The following is a 14,044-nucleotide window of genomic DNA, read 5'->3' as shown; positions in this document are numbered from 1 at the left end:
ACTCACTGGCATCTGGGATTTTGCTTCTTCCTGCTTATTTGACATTCTGGTGGTACAATGGAATAGAATGTGTGAGTTTAGACAAATGAAATTGTATATAGTAAGTGCTTTATTAATCCCGTTAATCCGATCAATAGAATTGATCGCTGGAGTTACACAGAGCAACGGGAAAAAGTATTCAAGCTGAACCTGTACAGTATCATTTACTTTTTAACAAATTGCTTATTGTAAAATATGTACTGTATTATCTGGGTGGAGCTCCTTCCATATCATGAAAAGTATTATTTGTATCATTTATTTACTGGACTAGAATATGGAGCTTGCAGGGCAGACTATAGTGGCCTACACAAAGTGCTAAATCATAGTGTAAATACAGCAAATAGCTCATCATATTGTAATTCACAGGTATTACATTCATTGTACCTTAATTATCCCGATGCCATTACAAGGCTGTCCTTACCAGTCCCTGTTCAGTTAGACAGACGTGTCCTAGTAATAGAAATATCCGAGCTAGCAAGTCAATTCGCAGACAGTACAGAAGATAAGTCTCACTGAGTAATCCAAAAGTATTGAATTAGTTGTAAGAATCAATGGTTTGCGTGGTACAAAAAGGTGATAAGCTGGTAAAAAATGTCCAAATCAAATGTAATTGGCACGTACAGTGAGGGGAAAAAGTATTTGATCCCCTGCTGATTTTGTCTGTTTGCCTACGGACAAAGAAATGATCAGTCTATAATTTTAATGGTAGGTTTATTTGAACAGTGAGAGACAGAATAACAACAACAAAAAATCCAGAAAAACGCATATCAAAAATGTTATAAATTGATTTGCATTTTAATGGTTTGCATTTTAATTTGCATTGATTTGCATTTTAATGTCCTCAAATACTTTTTTCCCTGACTGTACACATGGTTAGCAGATGTTATTACGAGTGTAGCAAAATGTTTGTGCTTCTAGTTCCAATAGTGCAGCCATATCTAACAAGTAATATCTAACAATTCCACAACAAATACCTAATACACACAGATCTAAGTAAAGGAATGGAATAAGATTATATAAATATATGGATTGGCAATGACAGAGCGGCATAGGCTAAGATGCAATAGATAATATAGAATACAGTATATACATGAGATGAGTAATGCAAGATATGTAAACATTATTAAAGAGACTAGTGTTCCATGTATTAAAGTGGCCAATGATTTCAAGTCTGTATGTAGGTAGCAGCCTCTCTCTGCTAGTGATGGCTGTTTAACGGTCTGATGGCCTTGAGATAGAAGCTGTTTTTCAGTCTCGGTTCCAGCTTTGATGCACCTGTTCTGACCTCGCCTTCTGGATGGTAGCAGGGTGAACAGGCAGTGGCTTGAGTAGTTGTTGTCCTTGATCTTTTTGGCCTTCCTGTGACATCGGGTGCTGTAGGTGTCATGGAGGGCAGGTTAGTTAGCCCCCCCGTGATCCGTTGTGCAGACCGCACCACCCTCTGGAGAGCCCTGCGGTTGTGGGCGGTGCAGTTGCCGTACCAGGTGGTGATACAGCCTGACAGGATGCTCTCAATTGTGCATCTGTAAAAGTCTGAAGGTTTTAGGTTCCAAGCCAAATTTTCTTCAGCCTCCTGAGGTTGAAGAGGCGCTGTTGCGCCTTCTTCACCACACTGTCTGTGTGGGTGGACCATTTTGTAGGACACTTAAAGTTTATCAAGTGGGTAGAAGTATAGACTAATAATCAGGAGCGGGAAGTCAGAGCAAGGTGAAAAGCAGACAGGATGACAAATTCACAGTGGGTGTCTTATAAGAGCCTGAGTGTATACTAGTTACAGGTCAAATGTAGTAGATGTGGAGGATGATTTTTCAAAGAGAAATGCACACAGAGAGAGTAGCTGTTTCCCACAGATAAAATTGACTGGAAACAACAGCAATGTTTCAATATTTGTATGTATTTGGTCTGTACTTAATTTACTACAACAAAGTCACATTGTGTTACAGCATTAGTCATTCCCATGCCTCTGTCTAGTATTCCACAGAAATGATCTGAGGAAATTCGATGTGCATAAGAGTACACCGTTTTCACAACAGCTAAAATATTTTCCATGTAGCCCCAGTTAAACAAGCCTTAGTAAAGCAATGGTTTACGCCGTCCTTTGAAACCTCTAAGAATCCTCCTTATTTCCTAAGACAGACTTTCATGTATGGGAATGAATTCGAAGTATTTAGTATTTCATTTATTTTTGATCAGAGTATGACATGTTTGGATCCGAAGAAATTTACAAGGTAAAATGTTGTCTCCTCATTCACCCTCACGCGTTTCTCATACGCACAATTTGGTTGTATTGTTGTTAACTATTTTTGTAATTTGGTTGTGTATGGTTTGTGTGCTGACATTTTGTTTTCTATGCTTTTCATACGTAAATGAAACATTTAGCACTGTGGAAAAGGCCGAACCAAAAGCATGAATTGCTGTTGGACGTAGCCAAACACCATATATTCAGTGTCACTTTAATACTGTCCAGTTCATCAAATATAATTATTTTCTTATGTTGTTTTTTACTTTCGTTCTCATTGGGTTGTATTGCAAAAAGGAATTGTATAAAACATAGGCTATATGGTATACTAGGTAATGCTTTACTTGACACCCAGCGTCATAATGCATTATGACACGGTCATAACCATGTCATAACAGCTGACATAACTTGTCATAACCTGACATAATTGCATTATTTTATGGTTATGACACCTACATAAGTGTCAACTTTCCATTACACCATAGCCTACGTGTCAATAGTATGTTTCTGTGTATGTATGTATATATATGTGTGTGTGTATATATATATTTTTTTTTTACCTGTTAAATTATCATTGTAATTGTGCACACATTGATGTCAGACATGCAGCTTACCCCAATGCTGATGACTGGGATGAATGCAGGAACAGATTTCAGGAGCAGGACAAGACATCCTCTTTTTGACTGATGACTGATATAAGGGCATGCATGTGATAGGCCTATCTGGCTTATATGATTATGATGGTCATAATGCTTCATGTCAGTGTCAAAGTGTACTTTCTTAGTCCAAGTAAAGTGACACAGGATGTTCATAATGCTTCATGACCGTGTCATAAAGTGTATTTTCTGCAAGTTATTTAAAATATGCTGAAAACAACATGACTGCAAAGCATTCATTACATCAAAACAAAGGATTTAAGAGAAATTTTCAAATGAAAGTTAACTTAGTGTCAGGGAAAATTCTAAATGTGGGTTTTGACACTAATGTAGGTGTCATAATCAGCCATAAAATGAATGCAATATATATCACAACAGATGTAAATATATGGGGTCATGACAGTTATGGCCATGTTATGTCAGCTGTTATGACACATGACATAGTTATGATCGTGTGATAACGTGTTATGACACTGGGTGTCAAGTAAAGTGTTACCGAATACGGTGTAACATATTTTGGGTAAATGAATTGATAGTACTCCCTATAATTGATAATGCTCTGTCCATTGGTGGTCATATTGATGATATTCTCTTAGTTGGATAAATGAGTCTGAGAGCGAAGAGGGTGTGATTGCTAATATACATTTCTGTTTTACGGGATACTGTGTACTCTGATGGTATCAAAACGCTTGACTGCATTTTCTACTCTGGACTTTGACTAAGAGGCATATATTTTCTATGAGTGCACCAGGAAGTGGGTGTAAATAATGAGAAGTTAATATTTCGGGTGTGGAAAGTTCATGTTCAAAACAACTTTTAGATTTTTTATGAATCCCTGCTGTATCTGAACGTTCTGTTTGTGTGTGTGTGTGTGTAACCAGGAGAGAGCCTTCGGGTAACACATGTAGCCAGAGGTCTGGACTCAGAGGGGGTTCTCCTAATGGACATCGTTATCAATGGCTTTGTCCCTCCAACATTATCAACCTCCCATCTCAATCTGCAGGTGTGTAATGACTAACACTCTCATCCTAAAGCCAGCTCAAGTCCCTGACCGTGACTAACCATGACACTATCTATAATATGATGATTGCTTTGTGTCCTGGAGGAGTTTGATGAGTCATACGTGCAGACGGGACCAGGGAAGCTGTACTCGTGGTCGTCCCAGGCCCATCAGAGAGCAGGCGGTCCCATGGTGCTGCGCTGTAACCACTCCATCATCTATGAGGGCCGAGAGGAGCGCCAGGGGCCCCTGTTGCAGCTGCTTAAGGTGTCCCAGATGAGTAGCATCTACAGGATATTCACTCTCAGTCTGGACTTCCAGATCACAGCCTCACTACTCCTACCAGGTCAGTGCAAACACAAGACAGACTAACACAAGACAGACTAATACAAGACAGACTAACACAAGACAGACTAACACTTGACTTTAAACTGATGTACTGTAGCAAACATGTTGCATTTTTGTCATTGTAGTTGTTTAAATGTAAGTTGCGATTGAATCGGTTCATGGACTTAAGGTGGTGCTCTGTATTTTTAGATGGTGATGGAGAAACTTGCCCGAAAGGTTTTGTCCTGGATACAGCCTCTTACTGTGCTGGTATGTTTTTGTATACATTTGCCTTCTGTGATTTAAGATAAAAAATAAGCTAAAAAACAACAACAATGTATACCGTAGAAAATTGTTGAAATGAAAATAATCCAAATACCCTTTTTGGATTGACCAATCATATTTTGTATTGCAGTGTAATGATAATGTATTACAACAATACAATTACAAAGTATTGCAATACAATTAACTCATGCAGAACATCTTAATAAACTGTAACTGTTGAATCGTTAGATGAGGATGAATGTGCTGCAGAATCGCCCTGCTCTCATTCCTGCAACAATGTGATGGGTGGCTTTTCCTGTGCCTGTCCCTCCGGCTTCACCATCTCTCCAAAGACCAACACATGCCAAGGTCAGCCACAGGAAACACTCTCACTGAATGCTGCACACTTTATCACACAATTTTATGTCTCCTATTTAGATACGTCATTACATTAGGTGATCTGTCTGTATATGGCTCTGGTATCATGTTGATTTGTAAGCTGTATTTAGAAGGCAATCTATTGTGACAGAAATACACAAATATTTACATGAATTTAAATAGTCAGATAGCTAGTGCACACAACATCTGGACCTGGGTTCTGAGATTATCTGAACTGATGGTATCACTGTGAATGTATAAACACTGTTATTGTAGACAGTGTTCTTATGTTTCACTTCACATTTGTGGTACCTCTCTGCAGATATTGATGAATGTGCACAGGGTTCCCACGTGTGCCACTACAACCAGCAGTGTGTGAACACGGTTGGCACGTACCGCTGCCAGGCTAAATGTGGCCCAGGGTTCAAGCCCAGCGCCATGGGAACCAGCTGTGAAGGCAAGTCTATTCACAACAAATGAAAAGTTTATTTTGGATTTTCTTTCAGCCGCTCATCAACTGTATAAGGCATATTAGTAACAGAGTTAGAGCTGTGGTGTGTGTTTCAGATGTGGATGAGTGCCAGGAGTCGTCTCTCTCCCCGTGTCAGCAGCAGTGTCTGAACACCCTGGGCTCCTTCCGCTGTGTCTGCAACCCTGGCTACCAGCTCTCTGGGCACCGCTGTCTAGGTCAGTGGCCCCTGCGGCTCACTGATGATATTTTCAACAGAATCAAATATTTCACACCAGGAAGCAGTAAACTGTAAGTTATGGAAGCAGTTAGTTAGCTCATGGAATCTCAAACCCTTTATGCTTGTTTGTAAACAGACATAAACGAGTGCAGCAGGAATGTGTGCCCAGCTCACCAACAGTGCCGCAACACAGAGGGAGGCTACCAGTGTTTCGACAGCTGCCCAGCTGGCATGAGAATGGGAGAGAATGGGGCCTGTGTGGGTATGATACCATTCATAATTAATGCATCTGTTACTCTGACTGTTGTTGCATGCAGGTACAGCTTTGTGCCATGAGAATGATGACCCTCACATTAAGCCCTGTGTTTACCAACGTTTTGTGTCACAGATGTGGACGAGTGCCAGGATGGGAGCCACATGTGCCGCTACAGCCAGATCTGTCAGAACACCATTGGGGGGTACGGCTGTGTCTGCCCCAGAGGTTATCAGTCCCAGGGGGTGGGCCGTCCATGCCTGGGTAAGACGCTTCATTTTGGCATAGTCATGTTTTACTACACAAAACAATATGCTACTGTTCAATAAAATGTTGTTCGAAGTAGTGTCTGAGTCTTGTTTTGTCTTTCAGACGTTGATGAGTGCCTACAGACGCCGAGTCCCTGTGCCCACCAGTGCCGTAACGTGCCAGGCAGCTTCCGGTGCCTCTGCCCACCAGGCACTGTGTTGCTGGGGGATGGGCGCTCCTGTGCTGGCCTAGAGAGAGGACAGGCCGTCTCCAACGGTACCCGCATCAGGGAAAGACTGCGCCCACAGCTGGTGTCATCACTCGGTAGGCCCATCCTCTCACGGCATCATGGGGTATCCCGCATCACCAGACAGAGCTGCCCCATAGGCTACACCAACCGAGATGGCACATGTGTCGGTGAGTGTTGCTCCCCCTAAAGTAGAAGTCCCTTTGGAAGTATTCCCAATATAAAGATGTTGTTATTAAATAAGCCAAAACACCAAGGGCACTTTGGTTCTGTCATCTAATTGGCATCTGCGTTTGTGGACAAGATGGAGAAGAAGTTTCTAATTTTCCTTGAATGTCTGTAAGCAAAGGCCGCAAGCAAGGGACTTTAATCTGGTACCACTGGTGCTTACCTCATCATGTCATTGATCTCTGTACAGATGTGGATGAGTGCTTGCTGAGGAAGCCTTGCCAACATGAGTGTCGAAACACAATAGGCAGTTTCCAGTGCCTCTGTCCTTCAGGCTACCAGCTCTTACCCAACGGCAGGAGCTGTAAAGGTATGGAGAAAACGTACAATAAACATAACCACCCATCACAACTGGGTTTGCATTGCCAAGAACATACACAGGTACTGAGTTTCCTTTCTGATGCTTGCAGACATTGATGAGTGTGCAGTACAAGGCATCCAGTGTGGACACAACCAGATGTGCTTCAACACTCGTGGAGGACATCAGTGTCTGGACACACCCTGCCCTGCATCCTATCAGAAAGGAGGGAGCCCGGGGTAAGGCGCCTCAATCAACACCACTGTGTGTTGCAATGTGTGGCTAGTTTAACAGATTGTTTCCTGGGTATTTTTGTAATATTGTAGTTACCGTACTCACTTATCACACAACCATAGTCATTTTTTGTGTAGTTAGCTATGTATATAATAAGTCACCGACCATTGATGCCACAAAACCATGAATTGGTTGTTGTGTACAGTAGTTATGTATTGTATGTGTCACTGAACTTTAGAGCCAGCTGACAACAGTATCAGTACCTCTGGAAGTGTAACAGTTGACTCTTCTTTCTCCATGGCAGGACGTGCTACAGACCCTGCTCTTGGGACTGTGCCTCTGGAGGTTCCCCTCTGCTACTGCAATACAAGCTGCTGACCCTGCCCCTAGGCATCCTAGCCAATCACAACGTGGTGCGCTTGTCTGCCTTCTCTGAGGCGGGGGTGTTGCAGGAGAGAACATCCTTCACCATCCTGGAGCAGGGCAGTGAGGGGGATCCGGGGGCAGGGGGCAAAATATTTGGCATCAGGGATGAGGCAGGCAGGGGCATCATCTTCACCCTACGGCCCCTGCAGAGGCCAGGCCTGGTGCGTCTGAGGGTGCAGGCCACCACCCTCTCCACACAGGGCCGCATCACATACCAGAGCATCTTCATCATCTACATCTCCATCTCTAGATACCCCTACTGAGCCCCCCATCAGCTGGAGGGTGGAACTGACTGTGTTTTCCCCTAAGAGGCCCCTGTCCCCTTCCTCAATCTCTGTAGAATCAGGCCCCCGGCCTGGGAGACCGAGCATGCCAAGCCAAGAAAGCACTAATCATGAGACAAGGCAAACAGTATTATCACTAAGGATTTCACTGATATTTGGACCCTTATCTGTGGTACAATGTAAACTGTATTGAAATGGATCTTAAACTGTGAGGACATGGTTTAGTCAAAATCTGTTTTGTTGGATTTATCACAATGAACACGCCAAAGATGGTCCTATAGCATTAGAATGGCGTGCAGCTATTTATATTGTGAAAATGCTACAGGTTTGTCAATATTATTTTATCTCGTGTTTTCCTATTCTTTTAAGTCATTGTTGTCACATGAATCAGCTATAAGGTGCTATTCTGAATGTACTGTACTTGAGTGTGTTTAAGTTAATGGCCTTAGCTTCATCGAAGCAGTGAGCCATATGGCATTTGTGTTACAAGAACAAACGGATGTGAAAGCATTTCCTCCCCCTGCCTGGACTAAACCACCTTAAGCAGGAAGTAGAAGACCATTTGAGTTTGATTGCGCTCATTGGACTCTGTGCTGAATGGAGTTGGCCTCCACTAGCATTAAACTTTGCCATTTACAACATGGACATCAGAGAAAATGTCCCTTTCTGCTTAATCACGTTTAGTCTGTAGGCTGTAGTGTTCTGATTTAGCCATTCATCTTTCTAAATGTGTTTCAAAATTCCATGGTTAAAAACCATAGAGGGAGGGAAGCAACAAAGACATCGTGCTGACTATTTATTGTTAAACCAAAAGCATACTCAGTGAGTAGTATGCACACACACACAGCCCAAAATGTGAAGAACCACATTCAGTGGGTGTTTGTGAAACAGGGAAAGAGGAAGCAGGCGAATATTAATAGAAAAGATGCACAATATACTTGTGTGAATTAATCATGCTGAACAAACTCAGCAAAATCATGGCTGCAATAGTGCAGTGTACATTTCTTTAGAATTTTGACTGCACCCTTCCTTCTATTAGCTGTATGATGAATTAACCAACATTTCAGTGTCACTGTATACACATGTAATGCCATCAAATTCATCAAAACATTTCTGTTTTGGAAAATATGTATTACTGTCCGCTTTGGTCATTGTAGTAATGCACGTTAAATGTGTATTAACTGTAAGTCAACCAATGAGAAATTGAAATTAAACTTTGCCATTTATGACACAATTATACTTGGACTGTTTCAGTTACCTGCTGCACTACCTCCAAGGCTGGTCTTTGCTGTTCTGCTACCCGTAACGATACCAAAAAATGCCGCCCCCTCCATGTATATTCTAGAGGTTGAACTTAGGTTCAAATTTAGGTTCTGAATGAAAGGTGAAAAGGTATTTTCCATATGTTTAAAATATATATTTTCCAGGACGTTGAAAAGGAATCTTTTCCAGATGTTGAAAAATACGTCTTTTCCATACATCGAAATAAGGTTAATTTTCAGTTCTGAATGAAAGTTGAAAATTCATATTTTCCAGACATTGAAAATATGTATTTTCCAGATATTGAAATCAGGCTCATTTTTGGTTCTGAATGAAAATTGGAAATAAGTAATTTATAAACAGCTATGTTATGACCGGACAAAATCTGAACCAAACATAGACATCTATGATTGGTTCAGATTTGGTCCAAACCGGACCAAAAACCAATGTCAGTGGATATGGAAATCAAGGCCGACCGTACTGCCCCCCAAAAAGACTTCCAAACGGCATCGCAGTTGGTGCTTACTGAGGGCTACAGTACTGCCTGAAAAAAAAATGGAATGCCCATCTGTGGTAAGCCTACCGTTTGTAAACACCAAACAAAGATGTCCAAAAGATGGCAGGCTTCACCCCAGTAAGCACGAGTTGACATGTCGGCCCGCAATGGAATTGTAAATGCTGATCCATGTTGTAGGCCCACCGTTTGTAAAATAGGCCGTTGCATTGGCTTTATTAGTCCTGATTCCTGTGACTAATCAAGTTGGCCATTTAAACTCTGAATATCAGCAGGGTTGGGGAGTAAGGGATTACATGTAATGAAAGGTGAAAAGGTATTTTCCATATGTTTAATCCGTAATCCGTTACATGTAAGGGGTCCCAAAAAACGGTAACTGTAATCCGTTATGTCACCAGCGACAACATTGTAATCAGATTACTGATACTTTTGAAAAACTAGATGATTACTTTGAGGATTACTTTTAAATTCAGAGAGGATGTTCGCAAAAAAAAATCTTTGACACTTCTCTGTTTTCTCAATGACATTCAAATCAAAATTTAAAAAAGGCGCACTTTTACATTTGTTCCACCTGAGCGAGTCTGAGCACAAGTCAGAGACCACTATGATGACACACCAAATGTGTTTGATGGATCGCGGAAAAGAGCAGGAATAGGCTTTTGTAGGCTACAGTCCAAGCTATGTCTTCCAATGGTGCGACTGCTGTCGGCATCCAAAGATTATCCAATTTGAAAAAACGCTTGGAGGTAAGGACGGCAGTAGCGGTGAATCTTACGCCGATGGGATATCACGTATTGATATCTACATAGCGCATTGATGTGAATCACACTGCTGCTCTCTCATTTAGCTATTTGCACTTTATGGATTGTGGTTGTTGTAGATGGCTGTTCACAAATATAAATGTGTATTTGAACCCAATAATGGTTGAATTCAAGAAGTTTAAGCTGCCTATCAATCATTGTTTTTTAAATCAATGGACAGCCAGTGAAAAATGCGCTCTTGCAACAGCTGCATAGTGCGGATCCAAGCCTATGGAATAAAAGTGGGTCTTTTATTGCTCAATCTAGTTCATGCTGATAAAAAAAAAAATCCATAGGCCTAATGAACACATGCTCAAACTTGCACACTTTTGATAGACTTAAAGGGGCAATCTGTAGTTGCTACATCCATTTTTGGACTTGATTCTTGAAGAATATAATTTATAAATGCCTCATGAGTTTAGTTCAATTGTCACACTCCATGAGAACCCAAAATATAAGCTTCTTTTTCTCCAATGTTTGTAAACATTGTAAATGTAAATAAACACTGTATAGCCTCATAACATGGTTAAAACAAAAAAATGTAAACAATAGGCCTATAGCAAATGCAGCATACGACATACATTTTTCACATGTAAATAGCACTTTTCAGTAGTGCTCAAAGCATGCCATTCCATGAGCGCAGCATTTATTTTTAACTCAAATCAATGAGCCCAATCAGTCCTACATGACAACAAAATCATAAACAACAGAGTATGGCTGGCTAATAAGTCCTTTGCTTTGGGGTTATGCTCAGGTAAAACAGTTTGGCTAATCTATACTTCCATATTTCCAAGTCGTATTCTTGAAGATTAAGGGGTATAACATTTATTGGAATGGCTGGAATTCTGATACTTTGGTTTTTCATGTAAATATATAATTTAATCATACTATTATATGTAGTAGAAAGCAATGGGTTAGAAGAAGCTTACATAACCAACCCATAAAGTAAAATTGAACATCCATATATGACCAGCAATGTAAACTTTAACATTGATTTATCCTGCAATAGATGTCATTCAATTGGTAACACATGTTTTTCTTCTTCTAATGCCTCTTAAGGGGAAAGTAATCTAAAAGTAACGAAATGTAATCAGATTACGTTACTGAGTTTGGGTAATCCAAAGATTACATTTACAGGTAACTAGTAACTGTAACGGATTACATTTAGAAAGTAAACTACTCAACCCTGAATATAAGTATTTGTTCTTAACTGACGTGCCTAGTTAAATAAATGTTAAATAAATAAAATAAAAATATCAGCTACCCAACTTTATCAAGAGTTATCGTGAGCCTGTTTGCAGTGTGTTTACACAGGGGGAATTGCAGAAGCATTTTATTTTTTGCAATGATCAGCTTGTCAGAAATTCACGGATACAAACTTGAAACCACTGACCATGACAATGGGATGAAATTCCTGGACAACAGTTGTGATTGTCCAATTCCATATTGTCCATTTTACTTTGACCTGTCCTGTTTTTAGGATATGTTGTTTGTTAACATGACAGCATTTTTTTTTATTTGATTGAGGGACATCTAGGTTGGGCTATTTGATCGGAGAAACCGGCATGATGTAAAAAATGTCCATCTCATTACATTGTCGTACATTTTATATCCAGCCTGTAGGCTTCAGAAAAGGCCACATGCTCTTTCTACCATATCCTATATCTGCTACACGGACGAGGTGCGAATTAAAAGCGAGGGTCGACCTCTGCCTGAGATCAGTTTCATGAAGGATAAAAAGGTGAGGGCGTTCAATACCAACTGGTATCAAAAGTATAGCTGGTTAACAGGGAGCCTTTCATCAGGCCGCCTGTATTGCTGGCCTTGCCTGCTTTTTGGAAAGTCTGAGCCTTGGTCGGAAGGTGGGTACAGTGACCTGAAGAACATCGATCGTTCAGCTAAACGGCAAACCAAAAGCAGGGAGCATGTAAATGCCCACATCAGATTCAAGCTTCTAGGAAAAAGCTGCGTCGATAGAGGGAAGGGCAACTACAAGGAGCTTGCAGAGGTAATTGCACGTTGCGATGCTTTACTTGCTGAACATATCGAACTTTCGACTGTCTTTTCTAGGATGTCGAAAACAATTCTGAATGATTTGATAGCTTCCGTCGCATCATCTATTAAAAGTAAAGAGAGAAGTTGACGCAGTGTATTTTTTGGCGTGTGCTCAAGTAGGCTTTGCACTTTCCTCCGGTATTTATTTAGCAAAGATGATAACACATAATCACTCCGAACAGATACAAGCAAAAACTCATGACATTAATTTTGCAGCAGCCTAGGCTACACCTGAACATTAGAAATCTGACATGCTGTGTGGGATGAAAATGATACTATTTTTCAGTCTGGTCAACTGTATGCTACTAATAAGAGCAGCTTACAGTGTTGCCAACTCCTCAGTAAGAAAAGTAGGTATTGGCTGTCCTAAAAGTTGCTAAATGACGTAATCACCTCGTTTGCATAATTTGCCATGTGCGTGTAATTGTGATGGACGCTGTAGGAGAGAGGAATGACGTCGTGGGAGAGACAAAAAGTGAGTAAAAAACACCCTAAATATGTTTAGAACTACAAATGAACTTTCTTCTGTCGATTCTTGTTTTTTTTATGTCACAATTCCAACCCTCCTCCGTTATCCGGGCTTGGGACCGGCAAAAGTGACCCAAAAGAGACACTCTGGCGGAGTTACTTAGTTTTTTATTTAATTTTTTTGTTTAGTTTTCTTAATTTGGTTTGTTTTTTTTAACCTTATGGTCCACTTAGGAGCCTACAACAAGTCACAGTAACACATGAACATTTTTAACCATAACATTTTTTTGTATACAATCTAAATGGACCAAAAAGAGACAATAGAAAAAACTATCAATGGCAATGTGAGAAAATTATGGTGACTAGTCTGGCCCTAATTCAGGTTAATTGTCTTTTTTCCAGACGCTCCTCCACACACACACACACACACACACACACAGGCTGTGCTGGCTCACAGAAAGAGTGGGTCATCGTCATTTTGGTGAAGGCTCTCTATGGCAGGTTCAGCAACTGAGGGAGCTGACTTAAATGAGTAAGCAGCTGATGTGCCAAAAAGCTGCAAAACATTATCAGGCAGCTGGTGCTCATAGCAAGTCTCACCAGACAGCTTCAGTCCATATCGAATGTACAGGATGGAGTTAAGGGTCTGCAAGGACATCCGATTTCCAAGTTAGATTTTTATCACACTCATCTGCCTGAATACTCTCTCGACTTCAGCATTCGAGTGTGTGGCAAGGACAACACAGACACAGCAGCCATGGCAAGTTCTTGAAACGGGTTGATATCAGCTGCATCCCTGAACTTCCAAATCTCACTCCAGAAGCCCAGTGTGTTTTTTGTCTAGTTCCATTTACTAAGATGGATGGCACGCCATTGCTGGACAATCTTGTCTATCTCTGCAGGGGAGTAGCCAAGGAGCTTGGCTATTTTTTTCTATTTCTCCAGGGCTCTTATTGTGCTTTAGAGTTTCCTCCACATTGAAAACAGACATGTACTGCAATGCTTCGATGTTGTCCGGCAGTCTCACCCTCAACTCATTAGTGAAGGAGATGGTGAAGGCTACACACCGCTTTCGGACATTGTTTTCATCCTCAGGCGCAAGGTGGAGCTCAGCTGCCTTTGACTCAAAAAGGTAA

At 41.0% G+C, this 14,044-nt stretch overlaps 1 protein-coding gene across 2 annotated transcripts in view; it reads left to right on the top strand.

Moving 5' to 3' along the window:
- hmcn2 (hemicentin 2) overlaps positions 1-9,048 on the top strand; it is a 63,428-nt gene extending 54,380 nt beyond the window's left edge. The window contains exons 70-81 of one of the 2 annotated variants that reach the window (XM_029717245.1): positions 3,816-3,937; positions 4,043-4,280; positions 4,472-4,531; positions 4,775-4,894; positions 5,226-5,360; positions 5,471-5,590; positions 5,729-5,854; positions 5,981-6,109; positions 6,218-6,511; positions 6,760-6,879; positions 6,980-7,106; positions 7,406-9,048. In XM_029717245.1, the coding sequence (XP_029573105.1) occupies positions 3,816-3,937; positions 4,043-4,280; positions 4,472-4,531; positions 4,775-4,894; positions 5,226-5,360; positions 5,471-5,590; positions 5,729-5,854; positions 5,981-6,109; positions 6,218-6,511; positions 6,760-6,879; positions 6,980-7,106; positions 7,406-7,790 (1,976 nt within the window). In that variant the 3' untranslated portion in view covers positions 7,791-9,048. Of the gene's footprint in view, positions 1-3,815; positions 3,938-4,039; positions 4,281-4,471; positions 4,532-4,774; positions 4,895-5,225; positions 5,361-5,470; positions 5,591-5,728; positions 5,855-5,980; positions 6,110-6,217; positions 6,512-6,759; positions 6,880-6,979; positions 7,107-7,405 lie in introns of both variants that reach the window. The other variant, XM_029717244.1, reaches the window with a different exon arrangement.
- The last annotated feature ends 4,996 nt before the right edge of the window (positions 9,049-14,044 follow it).

Source organism: Salmo trutta, chromosome 27, assembly GCF_901001165.1.
Source record: "Salmo trutta chromosome 27, fSalTru1.1, whole genome shotgun sequence".
In the NCBI taxonomy this organism is placed as follows: Eukaryota; Metazoa; Chordata; class Actinopteri; order Salmoniformes; family Salmonidae; genus Salmo; species Salmo trutta.
Note: the sequence above shows the minus strand (reverse complement) of the source record. Positions and strands in the feature narration are given on the sequence as shown.